Source organism: Glandiceps talaboti, chromosome 18 (genome assembly GCF_964340395.1).
Source record: "Glandiceps talaboti chromosome 18, keGlaTala1.1, whole genome shotgun sequence".
Lineage (NCBI taxonomy): Eukaryota > Metazoa > Hemichordata > Enteropneusta > Spengelidae > Glandiceps > Glandiceps talaboti.
In genome coordinates this window covers 16,091,507-16,117,500 of record NC_135566.1, presented here as the reverse complement: position 1 = coordinate 16,117,500, position 25,994 = coordinate 16,091,507, and the positions used below count along the sequence as shown (strand labels likewise).

General features: G+C 35.7%; 1 protein-coding gene across 1 annotated transcript in view; it reads right to left on the bottom strand.

The window, feature by feature from the left end:
- The window catches only part of LOC144449746 (cadherin-23-like), a 60,873-nt gene that overhangs the window by 2,874 nt on the left and 32,005 nt on the right, over nucleotides 1–25,994 (bottom strand). Inside the window, exons 27-45 of the mRNA XM_078140323.1 lie at nucleotides 23,889–24,715; nucleotides 23,381–23,485; nucleotides 22,465–22,584; nucleotides 20,373–21,117; nucleotides 20,017–20,082; nucleotides 19,233–19,855; nucleotides 18,288–18,480; nucleotides 16,789–16,883; nucleotides 15,917–16,154; nucleotides 8,036–8,323; nucleotides 7,496–7,647; nucleotides 6,813–6,993; nucleotides 5,257–5,477; nucleotides 4,590–4,766; nucleotides 3,268–3,370; nucleotides 2,623–2,759; nucleotides 1,655–1,782; nucleotides 908–984; nucleotides 146–248 (exon numbers count right to left, since the gene is read on the bottom strand). Coding sequence (XP_077996449.1) covers nucleotides 146–248; nucleotides 908–984; nucleotides 1,655–1,782; nucleotides 2,623–2,759; nucleotides 3,268–3,370; nucleotides 4,590–4,766; nucleotides 5,257–5,477; nucleotides 6,813–6,993; nucleotides 7,496–7,647; nucleotides 8,036–8,323; nucleotides 15,917–16,154; nucleotides 16,789–16,883; nucleotides 18,288–18,480; nucleotides 19,233–19,855; nucleotides 20,017–20,082; nucleotides 20,373–21,117; nucleotides 22,465–22,584; nucleotides 23,381–23,485; nucleotides 23,889–24,715 — 4,579 coding nt within the window. The remainder of the gene's footprint in view (nucleotides 1–145; nucleotides 249–907; nucleotides 985–1,654; nucleotides 1,783–2,622; nucleotides 2,760–3,267; nucleotides 3,371–4,589; nucleotides 4,767–5,256; nucleotides 5,478–6,812; nucleotides 6,994–7,495; nucleotides 7,648–8,035; nucleotides 8,324–15,916; nucleotides 16,155–16,788; nucleotides 16,884–18,287; nucleotides 18,481–19,232; nucleotides 19,856–20,016; nucleotides 20,083–20,372; nucleotides 21,118–22,464; nucleotides 22,585–23,380; nucleotides 23,486–23,888; nucleotides 24,716–25,994) is intronic.

The window sequence follows — 25,994 nt, the reverse complement described above, 5'->3', positions numbered from 1 at the left end:
ACTGTTTCTTCGAATTCGGCAAACCTTTCCTTCTTTACTGAATACGCGGATAATGAATTTCGCAAAAGTTAAAAAAAAGACACTGATAACTTTTCTTACGATATCGTTTAAAATCCCAAACATGTATACGGTAAATATAACTTACTTTTTCTTCTTATATGCTACGATAGATATAATTATAACCAATATTAGAACTAGTGCAGCAAGAGCTATGATAGCCAATAGTTTAAAAGTCCCACAGTCACAAACTGCTTAAAAACAAAATATAGAATATGGAAAAAGGTTAACAGTTTAATGATATACAATTGCTCTAGGTTTGGATGACACTTTCATTGGATATATATCGAAAGAAAACATTCCTGTACTTTTTTTTGCTACATACCCTAACTACTGTAGAATGAATACAGAGGTATGAGCCATCAACTATTTCAAAAGAAGAACACCCAGGATCGACCTTGTATTGTTCGTAGAGGCAATGACATGAACATAACATGAGTTATTCGCACGGTTTAGTGTGTTTGTATGTGATAGAAACCATGGCAACAACAAGTCAACCCAGCTGTATAACTGGGGACCTGCTAGGATGTAGGTTGCAATGTGAAGGCTTTAATCCTATGCGCTTAAATGGCTGCAATGGATTGTATGCTCCCCGGGGAGTTGAGGAAGACTAAAGGGCCGTTGTGCCGTTCTGATCCGAGCCAGGGGTAATAATTGTAAAGCGCTTTGAGCACGGAGTGGGAAAGCGCTATATAAGAAACCAACATTATTATTATAATAATAATACAAAAATGTATGGTTGACATACATAGGCAGTACATCTTCGTTTCATTTGAGATATTTTGAAATCGTGTCTAATTGAAATGTTCAACTGTTGAATAAAAACACCAAGTAATTTATTCCATCATACCATCGTTGTCACCTTCACAGTCTGGTTCTTCGGTTGTATCTGGGATTGGAATCACGACAATATCAACAGGAACGGTACTGAATTTTTAAAAAAAAATAATATAAAAATTTAATTTTCAGATTGCCAGAGACGAATTATTTTCACCACTTACTTAATTTGGCTTGAATTTGTAAATTAAATTTGTAAGGTGACGAAATCTGATCACCTGGAAGTACTACACTCATGAAGCTATCATTGCAGAATAATTTGTACAATGATTCATTTGGCAGATCTAGATCTAGCTGTTTATACTTGTTGTACATACAGATAATATACAGAGAGGCGTAAGCGGCGGGTGGGGGGGGGGGGTACTTCCCCGAAATTTATACGGGTATGTGCGCCCAAAGGGGTAACTTTGTTCATGAAAAAATTCTTAAACATAGGTCGACTTTTCATCTTAAAATTCCCTAATATGGGAAACATCTTCATGATTTAGAAGTACACTTCACAGCACCAGAATTGAGGTAATTGGCTGACTTTAATTGCAACTGGAAATCACTAAAGATGGGTCTGTTTTCAGGTCAGTGTCTTGAACTTTGACCGCACACCCCGTCTGAAAATTTGGGGGAGAACCCCCCCCCCCCCCCCTCCGCTCCCAGGGCTGTAAGCCAACATTTATGACCTTATATGTAACTCATGTTATTTCGACATTCAGACAATACTTCCTGGCCGGTTTTACAAAGGTATTCACTTAACTGTTATACGTACCTGGTTTTTGGAACGGTTCCATTATCGGTAGCAATCGCCGTCAAGTTGTAAAATGGATGTGTCTGGTGGGGCTCCAGTTTATACTCTGTGCTAATAATAGCAGTAATGGGTTCAATCGTAAATATTGACTTTGGCAAAGATAGAAAACAAAACGATTAGTAATTGATTAGAAACTGAAAACAACTAACTACAGTAACCATAAATGGTGTCTGCTGGTGGAGTAGATAGTCATAGAAACGTCACATTTTTTAAAACAATTTTCTGAAAAGAAACTTGCCACCTAAAAAGAACTCGAAAAAGAACAAATTCAGTAATTATTAAAGGAGTATAGTTTTGCAGATACTTGTTTTGTTATGTATGGATACCCCTATGCTGTATGCATGTACTACTGTAGACTTCTTAGGCCAGGAATACAATATGGGGGGGGGGGAGGGGTTGCATGATATGGTCTGCTACGAAGACTGTGTCAGTGATAATATTCTTGCAACACCATACGTCAGTTTCCCTCGGGCCTGTTGATCATCCACCACAGACAATATTAGTACAGTCAGCATGTGTATAATTTACTGTTCTACATAATTGAACATCTCGTTTTCCCTTTCCGAATATTAGTTTTTTTCCATAATTTTTCAAAAGATGTTATTATTTTTGCCACAGTCACTGATTCTACACTAAACACCGCTATACTGTATCAAACTCTACAAATCTGGCAATGAAATGATCTAGCTCAATATATTTATTATAATATATATATATATATATATATATATATATATATATATATATATATATATATATATTATATATATATATATATATATATATATATATATACATGTGTATATATATATATATATATATATATATATATATATATATATATATATATATATATATATATTATAAGGTTTAGCCATATTTTTATATACGAGCTCCACTGTACGTGCACGTTGTAATCGAACTCTTACCCTGTCATTTCCTTCATAAGCGAGAGAATATGTCACTTCACCATCTTGACCACTGTCCTTATCGTATGCCTTTATATCTAAATCTGTCAGATTGGACCCAACTGGTAACGACTCCAAAACCTCTGTCTCATAACGATCTAATAGATTTAAATATGTCATCGCTGTCATTAGAATTGGTTGATGATAATGATAAAGTACAAGTAATTATATATATAACTCGGTGAGTATCAATCTGCTATGACAGTGCTCTATACCGCAGTGGCAGAGCGCAATGGTTTTGGTAGTTCTGGAACTCTTTCTTGGTTGTAACTCGGAGTTTCACGCATAGTGCGATCATCAGACTGTACAAGTCTCCCTACTATAAAGTGTAAAGTACACCTGTCCATAACTTTTGTAACTCGAAGGGCAGGATTATTTATTTTTGTCGTTAGAAAATATAGGTGATTTTTTGGATACGTAAGTTGAGGGAAATAATTTGAATCATTGTTTGACTGTTTCAAAGTATACCCTACCTTTGGAAGAGTATGGTGTAAAAAGATCCTTCGAAAAAGATCTCAAGTATACATTTCCTTCGGTCATCGTGAGGGTCGCCCTAAGAATTATAGATTGTACCCGACCTTCGCTACATTGTAGAGTGTAACATACCTTTGGTAAATTGAGGGGCATGTTGATTTGGATCGTTGTAAAAGATCGCAGTGTGTACATAGGCTTCGTCAAAGTGGAGAGTATCGTCGACTCGTACAATTATCTGTTGATGTAAAAACCATATACCATTCAGGTATTATTTGTGGGAATTTGTGTTCATTTGAACTGTGAAATCCTATGGACATATGATAACATTGGCATAAACATACAATTTTTAACTGGCACTTGAAGAAAGACTTACTTAAAGGAACAAACATAAGGTCTAAATTAAATTGTTAAATCTCGTCATTATTCCAAATCGTAACATATTCTAAATCTAAACAATACCATATGTGGAAGTACAGTCTTAGTGGCGAGATCAATAGTTCAATGCAGGAGAAAAGACTAAATTCTTTTACGGTGGGGGGGGGGGGGGGTTAGCCATTTTGGTTCTCATCATCCAAAATCGATTTTACTTTTAGTGGATCTGTTTGGAAACATTTCTATAAAATGTCAAATTGAGAAATAGAAGGACTTAAATGCATGGCACTACAATACATTAAAGTGTTGACAAATGAAGGATTTTTCTTACCTACATACTGGCTTTGTATTCATAACACTACATACTACATTGTACTACATACTGACTTTGTATTCACAGCACTACATACTACATTGTACTACATACTGACTTTGTATTCACAGCACTACATACTACTACATACTGGCTTTGTATTCATAGCACTACATACTACTACATACTGGCTTTGTATTCATAGCACTACATACTACTACATACTGGCTTTGTATTCATAGCACTACATACTACTACATACTGGCTTTATATTCATAGCACTACATACTACTACATACTGGCTTTGTATTCATAGTACTATATACTACTACATACTGGATTTGTATTCATAGCACTACATACTACTACATACTGGCTTTGTATTCATAGCACTATGCTACTACATACTGGCTTTGTATTCATAACACTACATACTAATACACACTGGCTTTGTATTCATAGCACTACATACTACTACATACTGGCTTTGTATTCATAGCACTACATACTACTATACACTGATTTGAAATTGATTGTGCTGTCTAAAAATGTTTAAATTTTGGTTAGTTTAGTTAAAAGGGGTAGGTGTGGGGTTGTTCGAGTCGATTGGGGTTGTCTGAGTCGTCCTAACTAAACGAATTTAATTTATTATCGCACAATGAACTATTGATCTCGTACCTTACAATAAGGTACAATTAAAAATATCTCAACAACAAATATTAATGAACTTTTTTGCATGCCAAAAAATTAGAGGAATTATATAACTAACCGTATGCTCGTTCCCGTCGTCTTCCATATTGAATTCTGTTCTTGTTATTATAACACCTGTTGTTTCATTTATCATATAACTTTGAGAAGGGTCTGATGCTATTGAGTACGTTAATTCCCCTACTATATCTGGATCAGTTGCATTGACGTTGATTACGAATGTCCCGTTTGGTGAATCCTGAACAAATATATTAAAGAAAGAAGTCATCAAAATATGCAAATGTATTTCTCAGCTAGCATGAATATTAGACGACATTAATTTATGATAATGATATTGATACAGCTTACACTTGATCGCTTTGAACTTAAAGTAACAGATAATATGAAGCATTTTACAACAAGGTTCATTCTGATTGGTTAGAAAACACAGGAAACAACTGTTGGTTTTATTGTTATTAATGAGAAAGAGTATGTATCCCTTCCAATCAGTGGCGACCTTGTAATAGCTTCACATCGCCCCAAAAGCAATGCCCTTGATAGGATACCAAAGGTACGAATATGGTAAAGTTGAATTTGTTATAAATGAGGAAAGTAAAGTGACACGTGTAGCAATTGAACTCACGTTCCCTAAACACGAGTTGGATGTTTGTTCTTGTCGGGAGAGTATTTTTGAACATTTGTGTGGAAAGAAGGACACTTATCTATCTCTAGTTAAAAGAACAACTTACATGAGCAACTCGAGTTTTCATTTGTTTTGGACTCATAACCGGTGGGTTATCGTTAACATCCAATAACCTAATGTCTACAGTTGCTGTGTCATTTTTCTGCGGCAGTCCCTTGTCATAAGCTGCAATCACAAGATTAACGAGCTCCTGGATTTCTCTGTCGATTATGCCATTTGTCGAGATGATACCAATTTCATCTCTATCAGTTGTGATCTGGAAAAACCCTGATGATAAATGATAAAACAATAACTTGGATTTGTTTAGCTTTCCAACTATAAGCTCACATTTGTTAATTCGTACGGTCCAGACCTCAGTGAATGTCTCTTATTTCTGCTTAATTAATTAAAATGGCCATACAGATGAGATATAAGTAATTATTGTAAATTTTGGTAATAAAAACTAAAATGTTTCACTATTATACTTTTACATCCACTATAAAACCTAAGTTTGTGTTTGAAACAATACATTGCAAAACAAAAAATATATAAAGTTTGTTATGTTACGTACAGGAAGTGATAATGTAAAGAAACTGCCATTGGGCGAATATAAGCAATCACTAGCAATACATGCAAGTTATCACATTCTTCTGCCCAGCAGCGACACATGTGTGCAGACTGGACGTGACTTTGTGATTATATGTGTATACCTAGGTTAGTTACAAATCAATTAAACATATAGTGACACATTTTCATGCATTTTCCAACTTTATGCAATTTATTTGATTACAAATATGGAGTTGGGATATGTTTTATCTCGTTATTTTTTCAAGTAGAAAAACATTAAACTCTGTTTTATTCTTTAAAAGTAAAAAAAACAAATACCCGTTTCTCATCCATATGGCCAGTTTAGTGTTTTATTAACCTATGACAACCGGGAGATTTGTAGTAACACATTACAGAAAGTAAACGAATAATTCTATGACATACGCCAGGTTTACTGAGTTCATCACTGCAGGCATAGACCCTGAACAACGTGGGGGTCTATAATGCAGGTTGATCGTCCTTTTGTTTTCTTCAAATTTTAAATGAACATGAATTCGCTGTGTGTTTATAGTAAATAAGTTGAACGTTTTAGAGTAAATGTGGGTGTCAAAAGTTGACCGAGAATCTTGACTAAGCCGTGTTTCTTTCAAGTCAGTCGAGTACTATCTATGCTATACTTTCTGCTGTCAAGTAGGAAACTAAATTGTAATGAATGTGTTGAAAGTTATCATGTTGAAATTGCAGTATCATGAAATCGTATGACATGACAAGACTCGATTTGTACTATATACGGCTCACTATGACCATCTTTATGAGCAAATCCATGAAAAGAGGATGTCCATGGAAAATATTATACTTGCAGCTAAAGTTATCACCGCACTTACATGGAGATTACTTTAAACTCTGTCTGTCTGTCTGTCTGTCTGTCTGTCTGTCTGTCTGTCTGTCTGTCTGTCTCTCTCTCTCTCTCTCTCTCTCTCTCTCTCTCTCTCTCTCTCTCTCTCTCTCTCTCTCTCTCTCTCTCTCTCTCTCTCTCTCTCTCTCTCTCTCTCTCTCTCTCTCTCTGTCTGCACTTACCATTGTCATTTCCTGTTAGAATTTCATAATACAACTGTCCAGCTTCATCGGTATCGTTATCCGTAGCAGTTACGCGCAAAACTTCAGTACCACTATTTACGTCTTCACATATTTCAGCACTGTAGTTATTTGCATGGAATTGTGGTGCAAAATTATTCAAGCTTTTGATTGTGATATTAACCTAATAAAGAAAGAAAGAAAGAAGGTTATCTGTAACTTTCTTGTATGGTAAAGCAGCTTTTCTATCATTCAAGGCATGCTAATGGCTTGGCGTATTTGAATAGAATTCACTGGGGGGGGGGGGGGTTAGCAATAAATTCAACTTGAAGGTTTGTCTATATATGTTCGCACATTATCACAATCTCTTAGCCTTTCAACTTACATATGCACTTTTCAGAACAGGTACATGCGTGAAATAACTCTAAATTTTAGATTTGAGATCGCAAGTAAGCAAGGCAAGCGGTCTACCTTAAACGGAGCAAATGTAAAAGACAAATACGATAACATCATGACCAAACAAAAACAACAACACAGCCAGCTAATCTCACAAATACAACAAGCTACAAGACGAAGAGGAGTAATGTGCCAACCCATGTCTATGTAATATAGAATTATGTTTTCAATGGAAAGTCACCTCACTTTTCATTTCATTGCAGAAAAAAAGAATATAACCGTTTTCAAACCTGTGTTTGGTTGGAAAGTGGTGGTTGACCGTGGTCTGTGGCATTAACCAGTAGTGTAACGAACTTTGGGTCCAACATTGACACATTTGTCGATACCGTTATCACACCAGTTTCTCCGTCAATAGTAAAATCACCGTCATCATCATTACCACCTATCAAAATAAACGAACAAACAAACATACATACATACAAACAAGAATTTACAAAATCAGTATCTATATAGGATGAGATACTTGAAAATAACTTGGCTTTTGGAAAATGTGACATTCCACCAATCTACAGTGAGAAGGTGGACAGTTAGATGTACATAACTATCACATACTGTCACATCTGAATTTACACATATTGAAGGTAACAGTTCCAATTTACTCATTATCCAGTAAATATGGATCATTCACTTCTATTTAGACACTAAAGAAGGACAGGTGATTTGTTTGAAACATGCTCTTTGTCAATCAAAAGGTGGGAGAAGAGAATGTGTGTATGTAAACCTAATAGGTTAGTCAATGGCTGGTGTCAATTCAGTTATGCAGCACATACCAGAAATAGTATATAGAATTCTAGCATTGTCTCCAGAATCAGCGTCACAGGCAGTCACAGTTAGAATTGGGGTGTTTGCATCATGATCCACATTGATTTGCTCTGCGTATGGTTCGTTGACGAAGTAAGGTGTATTGTCATTGAGGTCTATGACCATTATATACACCTGCGTGGTATTAGATAGTGGTGGGTCGCCTTGGTCTCTTGCCTGTACCGTCAAATTGTAATTGGCAGTAGTCTCGTAGTCTATGTTAGCATTTGCTGTCGGGTTGATATTACCATTATGTTCTGAAAGTTAAGATATTATAACTTAAATATTCACCAGAGATAGCTTTTAAAAGAAAAGGCTGTGATTGAATACAGTTACTGAAAAGCCAGGTCTTGAATGTTTTAGGAACATTCAAGCCATAGACACAACTAGACCGTTAAAAGACCAGATTTAAACTGAATGCCTCCCGTAAGGGAATCACTAATTATGCAAATAACTCATTAAATAAAAAAGCAATGGTAACAGGCTTTGTTTTGGACAAGCGTGCTTTCTTAGGTTAATGTATGTAAGAGTGTATGATACTGCTTAATTACTGAATATCGTTCATTATTCAAAATACTCATTAAAGGTAAAAGTTGTAGCAACAAACTTCATAGGACAGGTGCGTATTATTATGGTTGATATATGTATCATATTATACGAAATTTGAAGCTTGCATTTTTAAGATACAACCTAGTTACCTAAAATCATTAATTATGCAAATTTTTCACTAAAACTGTAAGCTATATCAAAAGTTTCATAGGACATATCCGCTTTGTTATGGTTAACGTATGTACTAAATTGTATTGAAATTGAAGTATACAGTCTTAAGATATAGCCCAATTACCGAAAATCATTAATTTTGCAAATTATTCATTAACACTGTAAGGTACATCAACTAACATTATAAGACATACACAATTTGTTATGGTTAATGTATGTACTGAATTGTATTGAAATTGAAGTATGCAGTCGTAAGATATAGCCTAATTACCTAAAATAATTAATTTTTGCAAATTTTTCATTAAAACTATAAGCTATTTATCAAAAATGTTATAGGACATATCCGCTTTGTTATGATTAACATATGTACTAAATTGTATTGAAATTGAAGTATGCAGTCTTAAGATATAGCCTAATTACCGAAAATCATTAATTATGCAATTTATTCATTAACACTGTAAGGTACATCAACTAACTTTATAGGACATACACTATGTGTTATGGTTAATGTATGTACTGAATTATATTGAAATTGAAGTAGGCAGTCTAAGATATAACCTAATTACCAAGAATCATTAATTATGCAAATTATTCATTAACACTGAAAGATACATCAACAAGCTTTACAGGACATATGCGATTGTTAAGGTTAACGTGTGTACTGAATTATATTGAAATTGAATTATGTATTCTTAGGATATAGCCTAATTACCGAAAATTATTAATTATGCAAATTATTCATTAACACTGTAAGGTACATCAACAAACTTGATAGGACATATGTGTTTTCTTATGGTTAACGTATGTTTTAAATTATGTTGAATTTGAAGTATGTGTTACAAAGTATATAACTGTATTATAAACACAGTAATTGTATCTAGGTTACCCGACCGTGTGAGGTCTAATTGATTAATGAGATAGTAATACGAGCTAGACCATGTTATTACTTGTAATTAAGTGAACGTTTGCAAGTGTCACTACAAGTGATAAATCACAACTTTTAATGAATTCAGCCTTAGTAGAAAAGAGTATTTTCAAAATAGATTATCTCTGAATTAAATTAACCGTAGTTCATAAACACTTCCTATATAAGGAAAAGAATTGAAGTTTACTGTAAACATGTTATTTACTAACCATATTTGTATTACGGAATGAAGATTTTAGATTTGAATAAAATGTGAATGTTGGGTGTATGCTAATAAGCTACTTTACACGGAGAGAGATCTTGCGGGGCGGAAGAGAGCAACACGTCTGGATTTACGGTGTCTGATCTGCGTTGTAGTAGGAATACTACGGGGAACTATTGTTTCTATCTAGTTTGAACTGCCGTAAGTGAAGGAAAACGAATCCAAAGCTCTCGTATTGTCGGTTTAAGCATACACCTACTTCACCAAAAGTAATATTCTGTGTGCTTGTGAGTTTATCCCCTGAATACGTGTCCTGAGATTCTAGTACCTCTCAGATTGACTGTGTGCGTCTGAAGTTACAACTTGAATTTGGTCAATAACTATCAACACCAAAGACAAGTCTGTAGCACTGGTGTGAGATCCGGGCAGTAAAACTGGTGAGCGACTCCAGGCAGGATAGCGTTATTCAAAGAACAAAATTCGTCGAAAAAGGACTTTGATATGATATAAAGAAAGGGAACCAAATGACTTTGAAAATGCGTTCTCTGAGGCGAAGACGGCAGAAATATCTAAACTACCGGTTGAAGATTTTCAACAATCGTCCAACGAAGGATTAAGGAACATTCCGAAAAACAGGACTCTGGAAAATTTGTTGCAACACACAATGGATTTCACTGAACAATTGCGCCAACAGAATGACATTCTCAATCGCCAAAGTGAAGACTTGAGATCTAAGGTACAATCTCAAACATTTTCTGACAATAAGGGGGAGGGAGAAAACTTTTGTTAGGCAGACAAATTTGCCGCAATTTCAATAAGACGGGACATGCATGTTCTCAGCAACAAAGCTGCTATTCATGTGGTAAATATATCACATTGCGAGAAATTGCCAGAGGCTTCCTCGGGGTAGATTTTATCCAAAAAAAATTACTGAGGCGTGTGAGAAATGTCAAATCATCAAACACTTCTCACAAGCCAAAGTGAAATTCTGTAAAATTTGCTGATTCGATGGTTCCTAACAGTAATTGAGCAAGGTTAGAACTTTTATCAATACTATTAGTACCTAAATTGCTACTGGTGCAAATGTCACCATCATATCTACAAAATAATTTGATAAAATTCTTCATTGAGATGATTTCTGAAAATCTGAATACAATTGCATAAATTTACCAAACAATCAGCAAATTCCTATTTTGAGTTTTGTACGACTTCCAGTATATTATGACAATCAAGTGGTCAAAACTCCGGTGCATTTAGTTAAAAATTTAGACAGAGATTTCATTCTGGGGATGGATTTCCTAAACAAACGACATAGGGTAATTATTGATCTAGCACGTCAACAAATTATTTATACATCGAAAAACCACTCTAGGACCATCTCAAAAATATCATACCCTCTAGGTGTAAATGTGTAATTTCGGCTAAGCTAAGGGGCACATTCCCAAATGGACTTATAGGATCCACTATTAACGTGACGTTATTAAATTATGTAGGAATTCAGACTACACGAGGTTTAGCAACTACTACTTTCAGCCACTCCCAGACGGTACTACTTTACATAACTTTGACATGACAGACAGATATTTGAATAATAAGACACATCCCTCTAAGACTAATCCTCTTTGGAACGAGAGGAATTCAATTCATTATTCGAATTTACTGGGCAGTAGTCTGATTTGACAGAGAGCTATGGAGAAATAAACAGGCATTTGTTGATAAATCTAAATAGAACATGTACACTTAAGGTCAATTTAGGAAACAACCTGTTTGATCGCTGCATTCTTTCACAAAAGACGTTAACATATCGCGTCGTGTGAAATTGATTATATTTGAATATTGATATCACATAGTATGACAAAGTTATTTAAGGTCAATTGTTTTGAGTTGTCATTTAAGAGTGCCTGTATGATTGATTTTGCAAGTTTCTTATTTTATCTGGAACAAAGACAGCTATGATTGTGTGAGTGATTGAATTAGTCTGGCCAGACGCTGAATGATAGAGAAAGGTACTTCTTCAATGATTGCTCAAAACAACGGGAAAGTTTTGATAACAAAGACATAGTCGCTATAATTACCTTTTCTCATTTATCACTCCTATCAGTGAAAAATGCTACCATCTTATTGCCTTATTTGGTGAGGACAATACTGTTATTGACTGTATAGTTAGTGAACCGTCTCATTTGTCACCGCTCTCAAACAAAAATAAAACAAAAAAATACCATTTTATCACCTTATATGGTAAGGGAAGTGTTTGGCTACACCAAGCCTTGTTTTCGTTCTGATGGAAAATTTCCAAAATATTTTATGCGTGGTCACACCATGTATTTGGTATGTAATTATGTTTTGTTTTAAATGTCTACATTTCTGTTCATTTAAGGTACTCTAAATTATCGCTACAGTGACTACAGTTCCCCTAGGTACAAGTCTTGACAATAACTGACAGTGACCCTTTGGTAGAAACAATAATTTATAAACAGATTATAGATTGAATAAATCTGTTTGATGAATTTATTGTAGAGTCTATCTCACTTCGTTTGAGTCTAATATGAAAACATACATGTTTCTTATAGTCTGTTTGGATTTACATGGTTTTCGACTCCAAGTTGAGTAACTCTGATATTATAATGTTTAGAAATATTAAGTTGGATTATATAACCAACGTTAATTTAAGAGCATTGAATATCGTATAAAATAATTGTGTTGATTAAGACATGGTGGAGAAATGCGTTAGTATTGATGAAACAAGGCATTTTGTTAATAGTGTATAACACTCCTTCTATAACGTTGGCATATTTACCTTTCTTAAAATAGGTTATGTCAGATATATCGTTGAAGGTAAAAGTCTTGTATTGGGTCTATTTATTTGATAAGATTGCTATTCAAATGATTCAGCGGATGCAATCGACTAGTCAGTAACTTGTTAAAACTTAATCGGGAAATTCCTGTTGGGAACTGTATCTCTAGATGACAAGGTCTAACAGCTGTACAAAGCTCGACATAGTAACGACAGTTCAATCAATTTTAAAGACGGTTCACTAGGATATATCTTCATTCTCCACTCTGAGCTGGGTAACTTTACTCTTATCATTTTTTTTACTTGGCCTTAATATTATAATAGATGTGGAAAATGAGAAATGTGAATATAGCATTACAAATACTACTGACAAACAAGTTGAAGCACAGAAAATTTCTTGGGATAAATCTACGAACCCATCGCCTACACAAGCATTTGAACCTAAGCAGAACACCGATTATATCAATATATTGTTGAAGCACTGTGTATCTTTGCTCTCTGTTTGATATTCAGGGCCACCTACAAATACTGCCTTCGTACATTTAGACAATATTGGCGAAAACTAACAATTAAGAATAGAGATCGTGAAGAGGGTCCTGGTGAGATGTCTAGCATTCCGATGCTACCTACTCAATCTAATAATAGTATGAACAATAGTAGTAAGGACATGACACCCTTGACTGTCTGTACGATTCATGACAACCCCTTAGAAGGCCCCTTCATTCATGAAAATAAGGACGCACCTAATGCGACTATTGACATACCAGACGTGACTGATACACGGTCTCATAGTGTTGATGCTAGTAAATCCAGCGCTAAAGTTATTCATAAAACCTTACGTACTCCGGTTAAACATGATAAGGCTAATTCACAGTGTGACCCCTTGAGTTTAACTTGGTTTACAATATAAAGGTAGCGTCACTGGAATTTTGATGGTTGACTATAGTCAATTTTGATTTTTGACTTTGAAATTATTATTAATGGTACCTATTTATAATGATGATTTCAATTTTGACGTCAATTTGTAACATTTTATTGAGTTTTTTTGTATAATTACTTTTGAACTTTATTACTTATTGAAATGAGAACATTGAACTCTGAACGATGAGATCATTTCAACTATGACTGTTGAAATAATATTGAACTCTACACTGTGAGACAATTTTGAACTTCTGATAAGAAGAAACATTTCAACTATGGACATTTTGAGTAATAATTAAGATAATGCGTTAAGATTAGATAAGAGATATTTTAATTTGTTGAAGACAAGTATTTTACGTTTATATAAGACACTTTTTCCATTTTAAGATAATTAGATAAGAGTGTTTACGATTTTGGATAAGTATATTTTAACTTTCAATGCCGACGTGTGATTTTCTGTCGACATAAGTGATTTCAATAATTTTATTAACATACTTTTATTAACATTCTAACATTTAAGTAATTTCAGAGACTTTGAACTTTTACTAACATTTTAACATTTTAACTCCAACAACCAAAAACAACAAAAAAAACAAAACAAAACAAAAATTAATTATTACCAATTTTCTATTCTTTGATTACATTTTACCTTACACAGAATATCTTTGAATTTTGAATTTTACTCAAATTATTAACATTTCTATACCTTTTATTACTCTTTTATTATTCTTTTCAATTTCAATTGCTTAATTGTTTTGGGGACAAAACACTATGGAGTAGGGGGTGGTGTTACAAAGTATATAACTGTATTATAAACACAGTAATTGTATCTAGGTTACCCGACCGTGTGAGGTCTAATTGATTAATGAGATAGTAATACGAGCTAGACCATGTTATTACTTGTAATTAAGTGAACGTTTGCAAGTGTCACTACAAGTGATAAATCACAACTTTTAATGAATTCAGCCTTAGTAGAAAAGAGTATTTTCAAAATAGATTATCTCTGAATTAAATTAACCGTAGTTCATAAACACTTCCTATATAAGGAAAAGAATTGAAGTTTACTGTAAACATGTTATTTACTAACCATATTTGTATTACGGAATGAAGATTTTAGATTTGAATAAAATGTGAATGTTGGGTGTATGCTAATAAGCTACTTTACACGGAGAGAGATCTTGCGGGGCGGAAGAGAGCAACACGTCTGGATTTACGGTGTCTGATCTGCGTTGTAGTAGGAATACTACGGGGAACTATTGTTTCTATCTAGTTTGAACTGCCGTAAGTGAAGGAAAACGAATCCAAAGCTCTCGTATTGTCGGTTTAAGCATACACCTACTTCACCAAAAGTAATATTCTGTGTGCTTGTGAGTTTATCCCCTGAATACGTGTCCTGAGATTCTAGTACCTCTCAGATTGACTGTGTGCGTCTGAAGTTACAACTTGAATTTGGTCAATAACTATCAACACCAAAGACAAGTCTGTAGCATATGCATTCTTATGATATAGCCTAATTACTAAAAATAATTAATTATGCAAATTATTCATCAACGCTGTAAGGTACATCAACGAATTTTATAGGACAAATGTATGTTGTTATGTTTAACTAATACACTAAATTATATTGAAAATGAAGTATGCAGTCTTAAGATATTGCATAATTAGTTGATTTCATTAATATGCAAATTTCTCCAATTAATCATTAACAGATTTGGCTCAAAACCTAATCAGGTCTAGCCATTACCCTAAAGATTATATTTCATTAAAATTGAGCCAGCCGATTTTTAGAAAATGATGACACAGACACACAGACAGACAGACAGACAGACAGACAGACAGACAGACAGACAGAGACATTTCCCTTTTAATACCTCCCGTACCCTTACGGGAGGTAAAAATTATTGCTATATCCTTTGAAACTATTTAATATTAAACAGTTTAATATTTCTAGCACAGAATTTTTAGATCATGAGCAAATTTTTTCTAGTACAGAATTTTAAATCATGAGCAATATTTGGTCTTTTTAATTTCGTGTTTCCGTCGTTGTAGCATAGCCTTTAAATCATTTTCACAGCAATATCAAAATTTATTTCATTACCAGTCAGTGTTTATCACGACATTATCACACAAGAAGATCCAACACTTTCAGCTTTGTACCGCTATTAAATGCCCTGAGACCTGTGAGTCTACACAAAATTTCTTAAGTGAAACTGAAGTTACTACGATTATTAAATCAAATTAAATTAGAATTATTTATTTTTGGAGAAAACAACTTGTTGGTAACTTACTTATTTCAAAATTGTCGCCATCATTACCCTCTATAATTTTGTATTCGACAGTACCATTTTCGCCGTTGTCTAAATCGTGTGCTTCGACAGTGACGATTGGTTTGTCTTCTCTCGTGTTTTCTTTCACAGACCCGTTATAAAAGGGTCGAGAGAACTGAGGATGGTTGTCGTTAACATCTAAGACTTCGATGGCTACTTTAGCAGTTGAGTTCAGAGGGTTGGCACCATTATCCTTCGCCTATATGTAACGAATGCATCATACTTTATAGAACATGGAAAGCACGGTTGAGAATTCTTCAATGAAGAAACTTTACTGATGGACTATAACTGCTAATAACCATCGGTCAAATATTAATGTATTGGCTTGTGTACAACAGTGGTGGTAAAGGTCAAAGTCAAATCAGGTAATACCAGCTGAAAGGTTACATTCGATAATATCGAGGTAGACACTAGTCAAGGTCAATGTCTTTGAAAACGATATTGCCTTTGTTATGATAATATAAGAGTAAACACTTGCACATGCATTACAATTTATCAGCTATGGGGTAAATAGTTATATCTTATAACAAATGTGACTACCATTATTTAGTCACTGAGCCAGGTGGTCAAGGTAAAAGACAACTGGTGGTCAAGGTCAATTACAAAGTCAGTAAGATGGGAAGGAGGCTAGATTGAAACTACAAGACACACGAATAAATATATAACAACACAGGAAATGTACAGCAAGCACAAAATCTAATTTGTATATTAAGTAAATATCATAGATATACTAGAACAAGAAACTAACAACATGGAATGGTTGGATGAGTGGTTGGTTAGTTTTTGGCTTTAAAATGTGAATAATATAAGATTATAAGTAATGCATTTCTTACCATAACTGTCAAGTCATACGTGTCAATTGTTTCTCGATCAATGAGACCAACAGCAAATATATCTCCACTCGTAATGTTAATATTGAACACATCCCCTGTGTGGAAATATTCATGTATATTATTCAAAAGAATCTTTGTAGAAGACACTAAACGCTTAAAGTACCTTACTTCTGTGCGACTACATGCCGAAATTGATTTATACAATATTGCCTCACAAGGTCAAGGCCAGGTTAAAATTTACTTGAAAGATACTATAGAGTACATGTGAATGTTTGTTTTTGAACTATGGTATAAATGGTAGATTTTTGCACTGAATATGGTATAAGTGGTATAAGCACGTGTATGTCCCTTGTTCGGTATCACCTTTGGACTCGATGAGAAAGAAATCGACCACACTGCAATGTCCCAAAGTGTGTACACATACTACAATATGCAAGAAATTGCTTCATTTCGCTAATTAAACCTGGTCTTCAATGTCATGGAATTGGTCAAGTAACGTCTTAGGGTTCAGGAGCTCATAAACCGTGGGTTATTTCCATATGTGACCATTTCGGTGGGGGGGGGGGGGCAGTGTTTGGTTGTTCGTTGGTTTGTTGTCGTTTACTCATGTATGTATCTACTCATTTGTCAGTTTATTTTGTTTGTTTGTTTACTTGCTTGTTTGTTTGTTTGTTTGTTTGTTTTTGTTTGTTTGTTTGTTTGTTTGTTTGTTTGTTTGTTTGTTTGTTTGTTTACTTGTATGTTTATTTTGTTTTGTTTATATTTGTAAACAGAACTAAATGAGCCTGGGCACCCTGTGAGTTATGCATTAAATCATGATTTTTACTACAACTATGGTCGCTACTGAGTAAAATATGTATATGCCCTTCTGCATTACTAGACAACTTTATTGATTTAAAAAACAGAAATTGGTCAAACATAATTACTACAAAAGTGTCAGTGATATGTAGGAAATGGTTTGATTAAAATAATTGACTTTGAAGGTCAAGGTCAAGGTCAGAGTCTCACAAGAAACCTTACCTAGATAATATAGGAATAGGCACGCAATGGAGTTGCATTGTAATGTATTACGGCTTTGAATTATGCAGTAAATATTATTTTTGGGCAACAGAGATGACTGCCATTTCCGAATCGTAAAATTTGCAAATGTCCCAAAACACAGTGACGCGCACATGTTCCATTTGATACGTTACCTTTGCGTCAGGTTTGAATGAAAGCGTGTATTGCATATCTGACAACTGGCGTGTTACAAAAGGATGCAAGGACGGACGGATGGCGCCCAGTGTCATAGCTCCCCCTAGGAATGAGGGTGGGGCGGGCTAGGAATAATTTGTACACTGCTGACATCCATGCCATCTTCCTCGACTTGATAATTGGAAAATTGAGGGCATTAAAACAAATATGCAAGTACCAGTAACTCTCAAAGATTGTACGTTACTTTTCTAACTCGAGGTTATTCTGAAGGGTAGTATTATCCTGTGTAGTAAACACATACTAACCTTCATTGCCATCAACAATACTGTATGAAATTGTACCGTTGTCTCCAATATCGGCATCAGTTGCAGTAACTTTACCAAGATGCGCATGTGGAACATCGGAACGAGAGTAGTCGTGTTCGACAACTTGCATCGTATAGGTTGTTGAGATGAATACCGGTGCATTATCATTAATGTCCGTAATGTTGATATTCACCTTGGAAGACCATTAAAACGTGCACATTTAGCACAACATGGTTTTTTAAAAGTGAAAACATTGTTTTCTTGTATGAACGTTGCTTTCTGCTAACACGTTAAAATCCAGAAAATGTATCAAATGGCACTCAATACGGATGTAAGCTATCAGTGCCATACACCATGACAATATTACATTTTAAAAAATCCCCCAATATATACGTTGTGTTGTACACAACAGTATTTTCATATTATTACAAATCTTACTAATTGACATTTTTAGGAAACTGACTACCAGCAATAAAAAGAATACGAACCGTTGTTTGGGCTGGATTCTGGTTTGAATTATATTCTGTAGCCTTCACCGCTAAGGAATATTGATCTTGAGCTTCTCGATCCAGTATTTCATTACTGAATATTTCCCCCTTTGATTGGGAAAATATTTTAAAAAAGAAAGAAGACAGACAGAAAAAAATGAGGCACCGCATGTTTTATGCCGGACATCACACCACGACACACACACACACACACACACACACACACACACACACACACGCGCGGGCGCGCGCGCGAGCGCGGATGCGTACATACACGTCTAAAATGCAGGGAGGTTGGATCATCTTCACACACGTCAGTTTTCTTTGTTCAAATTCATTTCTTACGTGAAGTGAACACTGTAGGTCTATGCCACACTAGGCAATAGATAGGTATGTAAGCTTAAATGGAATATAATAAACCACTACACACATGATAATGCTCTCAGCTTCTACTTACTGTACTCTCCTCTATGTAAAATTCTGACACCTGGTGTGAAAATGCGTAGTGTATATTCCCTTCTGCAGTCTCGAAACTCGCCGAGTCAATTATCTCTGCCTTTACTGTGAGAACACACGTGTTTTTCGCTTGTTCTTCTTCAAAGTCCTGTTGGTACAGCGACTGTTCGAATTTCAATATATTTGTATTATCCTTTGTTACAGTGATGCTGACGTCAGCAGTATCATTAAGTGAAGGTAATCCGTGATCTCGAGCAACCACTTTGAAATGCAAAGTATCCTTTTCGTCTAAATAACCTTTTTCTTTTAGATCGTCATAGTCTATGTCTTCTGTAAGGCTTATCAAACCAATATCGTCTATTTGGAATAACTGCGTTTTATCGTCTACGATCAAGTACGACACACGGCTGTTATCAAAGCAATGGCACACGCCATGACATTCGTGACAGTCTGGGTCGTTTGCTGACACTCCTAACACCGTGTGGTCAGCCTTTTCGCCGTCTTCTATAGTTTGTGTGTATGTCGGTTGGGTGAAATTAGGTGGATTGTCATTGATATCCGTTATATGTATAATGACGTTTGTCGTTGACGATCTTGCTGGAGTTCCCCCATCTTTGGCTGTAACTGTGAAGAAAATTTAGTTCATTAATTGAAAGAAACCATTGAAGTTTATACTGATGATGTATTTCCTGGCTAGCCTGCAAATTAACAGCAGATGAGAAATACAAACAAATATTAGAAGGATATTGCGTTAACGTTTTGCATGAATAGAAAAGGCTGATTACCTTCGAATTCGTGTTGTCTGTGTGATTTGATTTCATAATCCAGTACTGTGTTGGTAACTATTTCGCCTGTGCAATTAAAGAAATAAACAAAAAGATAGAAAACCAAGTAGACATTCGAACAAAAAATATAGGAACTACAAATTTGGCATTTAAACAAGTTAATACACTCAAAGGGTTTTCTACAAAACATAATTAGTCCCAATGAAAAATGTACTAGATTCATTGGAGTATGCCTTATAGGAGTAATTTGTAACATCAAGTGACCTGCCCTGAAAATCGATTTGCCATAAATTTATAGTCTTCTCCTGAACATTGTTACAAAATATGAATAGTTTGAAAATAACGAAGGTTAGTACCTGTTTCCTCGTCAATTTTGAAATCTGTCGTACCAGCCAAAGTGTAGATCACTTTCCCATTAGAACCTTCATCCGGGTCCACGGCATTAATGGTAAATACTGACGTGCCACATTCCGCTTCCTCTTCTTGATACTCGATATACGAGGTTTTTTCAAAGGTTGGGTCATTGTCATTGACATCAATTAGTCGAATAAATACATCAGTGAAGTTAGACAAACTGGGTTCACCTTGGTCATTCGCTGATACGTTGAGGATATAATTTGCCACTGTCTCTCTGTCCAGCTCATCAATAACAGTAAGTATGCCAGTATCTCGACCAATGTCAAAATTGCCATCGTTGCCAGAGACTATAGAGTATTGTACTTTGGCATTATAATCAATGTCGTCATCAGTGGCGCATATGGTAGCAATCGTATAATGTTTTGTTACATTCTCGTATACCTCATAAGAATAGGAACTCTGTGTAAACTGTGGATAATTGTCGTTCATGTCCGATAACTTGACAGTGACATCTGCACTGCTGTTCAGGCTGAGATCATCAATACCGTTTCTGTCATGCGCAGTTACAATCAAGCTATAGGTATCTTTAGTTTCACGGTCAAGATTCAGATTGGTGATATTGGCAGCTGTGATTACTCCTGTTATCTCGTCTATCTCAAACTGGTCATCTCCGTCACCACTTAGTTCGTATTTGATTGAAGCATTTATCCCTTTATCAGGGTCATTGGCAATGATGTCATGGGTCTTTGGGTTGAAACAGCAAACATGAACAAATTGTTAACTGACAACGGTACAGTATTTGGATACATAGCTTATAACCTTCGCTGTGCTAATTTTGACAAGAAATACACTTTAAAAGTCGGCTCAGAGAAGGTTCTGAAAACTACACTCGACACACTCGAGTTCTTCCAATCAAATACTGGTAATTAAAACTAAATATCCAAGAATAGCCAAATCGTGATAACTAAAATCACGAAGGCATCCCATTTTAATTCATTTCAATATTGTGTGCTGACGCAGTCAATGGTGTTTCCTAGATCCTTCACCTAGGAAGACTTTAGTAATTACAAGGGTGGAGCAAAGGAATGGGGAGGTAACTCATTTCTGGGGAGGGCCATATTTTAGAAAAATGGGCGGATTAGCAGAGGGTCACATTTTATTTTGACTCATTGTGTTGCCTAACTGTAATATTTTGTGATTTTGCCATCCCATCGCTAGCTGCCGCCGTTATACATTCCACTGCTGCTACATCAGTTGTGGTTAGAGTTGGGGTTAAGGTAAAGGTTAGGGTTAGGCACTCTAATATCAGACCAAATCAATAAAATCGCTCCTGAAAACCACGTAGTGAATTAACTGTCGATTGATATGAAGGCAGAAGTGGGTCTCACAGGACCAAAACAGGGAGAATGTGGCAAGATATTAGGGATAATGTTGTAGAGCTGTTGACTTTTGTGTCACCAGTGTGCAGGAGTGTTCCCATCTGGTGTTTGAGAGTTAATGTTCTGGCCTTCAGCTCAGCCAATGAGATGTAAGCATTGATTGATGAAGTGCCTTGAAGTTCGTATAGCGTACAACTTTACTGTGGTGGCAGTAGTTGGGAAATAACCAATGCTTTTAAACTGTTCAACGCGGTGGCAGCAATGGGATCTTTATGTCCTTGAAACCTGTGACTAGTGTACTTTTAGCGGATGGGTTATGTTTTAGAGAAAAGGAATTTGAGGGACAGTCACTTTTACCACGACGAAATCAGGAAGGGTCATGATTTAAGCAATAGCCCTGGCTGGATTTTTCCTCGGCCAGCGACCCATATTAAACACGAATATTTGATAACATTTCCAAGGAAGCTTGCATTGTACTGTCATGAATCTATCATTTCCGCTTTAATTTCGGTATAAACTACTTGTCAACATACTTTAACTACGTTAGACTTGTTCTATGATTGGCCGCAAGATAGGTATGTGTATGTTTTAAAGATCAGAGGTCATCCAATACGCATGTCATGGTAAAACTACGGAACACTGTTTGGCCTATACAATGTTCGAGATATCGAGAACTTTTTGCTATCCTAAGAGTGCATGCACATGTACCTACCATGGACACTGGTGTATTCGGTGGAGAGTTTTCCTTGATTTCACCCGTGTACAATTGATGGGTAAATGTCGGTGGGTTATCATTTTCATCTAAAACTGTTATATACAAGTCAGCGACCACCTGGAACAATAAGTACATGCAATATTTAGTATGTGAAGATCTAGGAATGGTGGCGGGAATAGAACGATACAAACACATTAAAGGGAGTAAAAACAAAAAGTGTTCCCATATTTGCCAGAGCAGATATCTGTAAGAATTTAGTTATCGCCAATGCTGCTATTAGTTTTGATTCATGTTTGCTGTTTCACAAAATACGCCAATGCTACATTGACGTTACTTTCCGTTGCGTCAGAGGTAAACTATATCCTCGCTTGCGATATTGTATCAAACGTTCTTTACTCAGACACATGTGATTCACTTAATGTTTTTTTTTATAAAATGTATGCCACCTGTTTTTTAAATTTACTCTTTTAGTACGTTTAATCTTGTATTATCTATACAGTGGTGTCAAGTATAAATGTATTTACGAACAAATCAACTGTACTATTTTTAATATCCAAACTCTGACTCTGTATGTGTGTTTCTGTACGTTTGTTGTTGTTGTTGTTGTTGTTGTTGTGGTGGTGGTGGTGGTGTGTGTGTAGTAGTAGTAGTAGTAGTAGTAGTAGTAGTGGTAGTACTACTAGTAGTAGTAGTAGTAGTAATAGTAGTAGTAGTAGTAGTAGTAGTAGTAGTAGTAGTAGTAGTGGTAGTAGTAGTAGTAGTAGAAGAATCTTCTCATTGTTCATACCGTGTACGGCGCCACCTATAGGTTGTACAGTATGGTGGCCATATGCCATGGCAAAAACTGTGACAGCTGTGTGTGTATATGTGTTTATTCACAAGGGAAGATAATAGACTTTACGTTTGAACTTACCGGATTCACTAAACATGTAGGGCCTTCTTCAATATAAGCTATGATTTCATACAAATAGTTTTCTCTGTGTTCTCTGTCCAATACTTTCCTTGTTGTTACCTTTCCCTGAAACAAACACATTGGTATAGGGTTTGGTTACAGGTTGATTGAACAGACGTTTCTCAAAATCTTTTAGTACTAAGTTTTTCAAATCAGTGCAAAACATTGACATGATATTTGTTTTACTTACAGATGTTTTACTAAACTTTCAATACAAACGGTATCAAGCTATAAATGTTTATGGGATTGAATAACACTTACAGAATAAGATTTTACAAAAGACAACTATAGCCATGTGACACAAAACCATAGAAAACGTCACTGTCTGTGATAAAACCAAGAGCAGCATTAGCTGTTCCATTATATATTCAAAGAAACCAGCTGGGATTATAAGGTATACGTATTATTGTGACTTTACAAGCTACACCACCATGACAGCTACATAACTGTTTCAAGAACATGATCTTACTGATGTTTCATCTATTTCGAAATCGGTGACATTCAGCCTGGCAAAACTATACTTCAGTTGATAGCCTTCATATCCTGTGGCTTCAACAGTTGCGACGTATGTGTCTGCTTTCATGTTCTCAGCTACTGTTTCGTTCATTATATCTCTGTCTGTCTCTCGTTTGTTCTCGATAATATCAACCATCACCACCGCATTTCTTTCTGCAAAGTTATTCCCCCCATCTTTCACTGTAATGGAGATATTGATTATTCCATTGTCAAAGGCTATGCCCTGGTCCATCATATCTTTTATATCCAATGCAATACAATTCTTCATAACGTTAGCAGTATTATCCATAAAGAAATAAGAATTTTCCGGGGGTGTCACACTGTAAGTCAAGGTGCCATTCTCTCCGGCGTCTGGATCATGGGCGTATACTATTTCAATTATCGAGTCCCCTGGCAAAGATTCCAAGGTCTGTACCTGATACAGAGGTGGACTAAACTCTGGATAGTGATCATTGATGTCAAGAACTGTCACATGCACTGGTACATATTTTGTAACTATGATGCCATTGATTATAACATTAAATGTTATGGTTTCATTCGTCTCCCTGTCGATGTTGTCATCAAGTGTCAAAATCTGTCCATTCTCATTGACTGTGAAGAAATCTTTCGCATTATCCTCATAAATATCATAATCAACATTGTATTTGTCGAAAGCCTCGTCGGATACGTCTCCAATGATTGTATTTGCCGGTGAATGTTCCTCAACTTCAAACTGGTACCATTTACTGCCACACCATGATGTGTTGGAATAGCCGTCCCAGGGTTCTGGTGTTGACTCCTCTGTGAAGAAAAGACAAACATTTAAATTGTTGATAATCTACGATGATATGAAAATTGTCAGAAATAGGTAATCCTGGTGGAGGTGGGGGCTTGGGGTTAAACATCGCAAAATGTCAGCGACTCTCATCATTAACTGGCTTTGTCTAGAACCCCATGTCCCATAGTCATTGGAAGGTTAACAGTCTGGCATCAAATTTGATATTTAAACTTGCGAAGTTTAAAGGAAGAAATGGCAAAAACGGATATTATTACGAGGAAAGTACTTTTTCTACTCGGTTACGTCATTTCAGCACAAAGACACGGAAAACAAAGATAAGCTTATTAAATGAATATATGTTTCTATAGATACATAATGAATGAGCTTATGGACAAATCACACATACCGTCTTAAATCATTGGCGTAGCATAGCAACACAGCATGACACAGCACAGCATAGCATAGTATAGCATAGCATGGCATAGCATAGCATAGCATAGCATAGCATAGCATAGCATAATGAACACATATTGCCTGGCCATGAGGGCTATAGCACCCGTTTATTATATTACACCCGAGGGACTGTGAGTTACCAGTATCACATGCATGTGATTCTGGTAACTCACATGCATGTCACAGTCATGAGGGGGTAATTAACGGGTGCTATAGCCCGAATATAGGCCAGGCAATATGTGTTTTATAATATACCTCATGCTGTGAACTCGCGGTGGCAGACGACATCGTCAGAAGCTGCCATTTTGACCTGCTGTGAACTCGCGGTGGTCGCGTGACCAAGTAATAGTTGATGGAACTATTTCCCTAGGGAAATAGTCATTCTATTTTCCTATCACGTGACTGTTTCTAGCGAATCATGGCACAGCATTATCACTAGGTATATTATAATATAACATAGCATAGCATAGCATAGCATAGCATAGCATAGCATAGCATACCATATAGCATAACATATAACATGCCATAGCATGGCATAGCATGGTATAGCATATAGCGTAGCAGAGCCACGCAGTGCATAATTATGTAGTATAGCATAGCATACAACACTTTCACACGTATAATGAGTAAGCTTATGGACAAATCGCAGAATGCTTTCTCACCCCCCCCCCCCCCCCTAATACTTCCATGCTCACATAGCAAAGCACAGCATAGCTATAGGGTAGCATAGTGTATTAGCGTAGGATAGTATAGCATATCATATAGCATAGCACAGCATAGCATACAACACACTCACACTCCAAATTTTTCTTTCTTATACCTCGGTTTGTCTCTCCGCCAAACAAATAG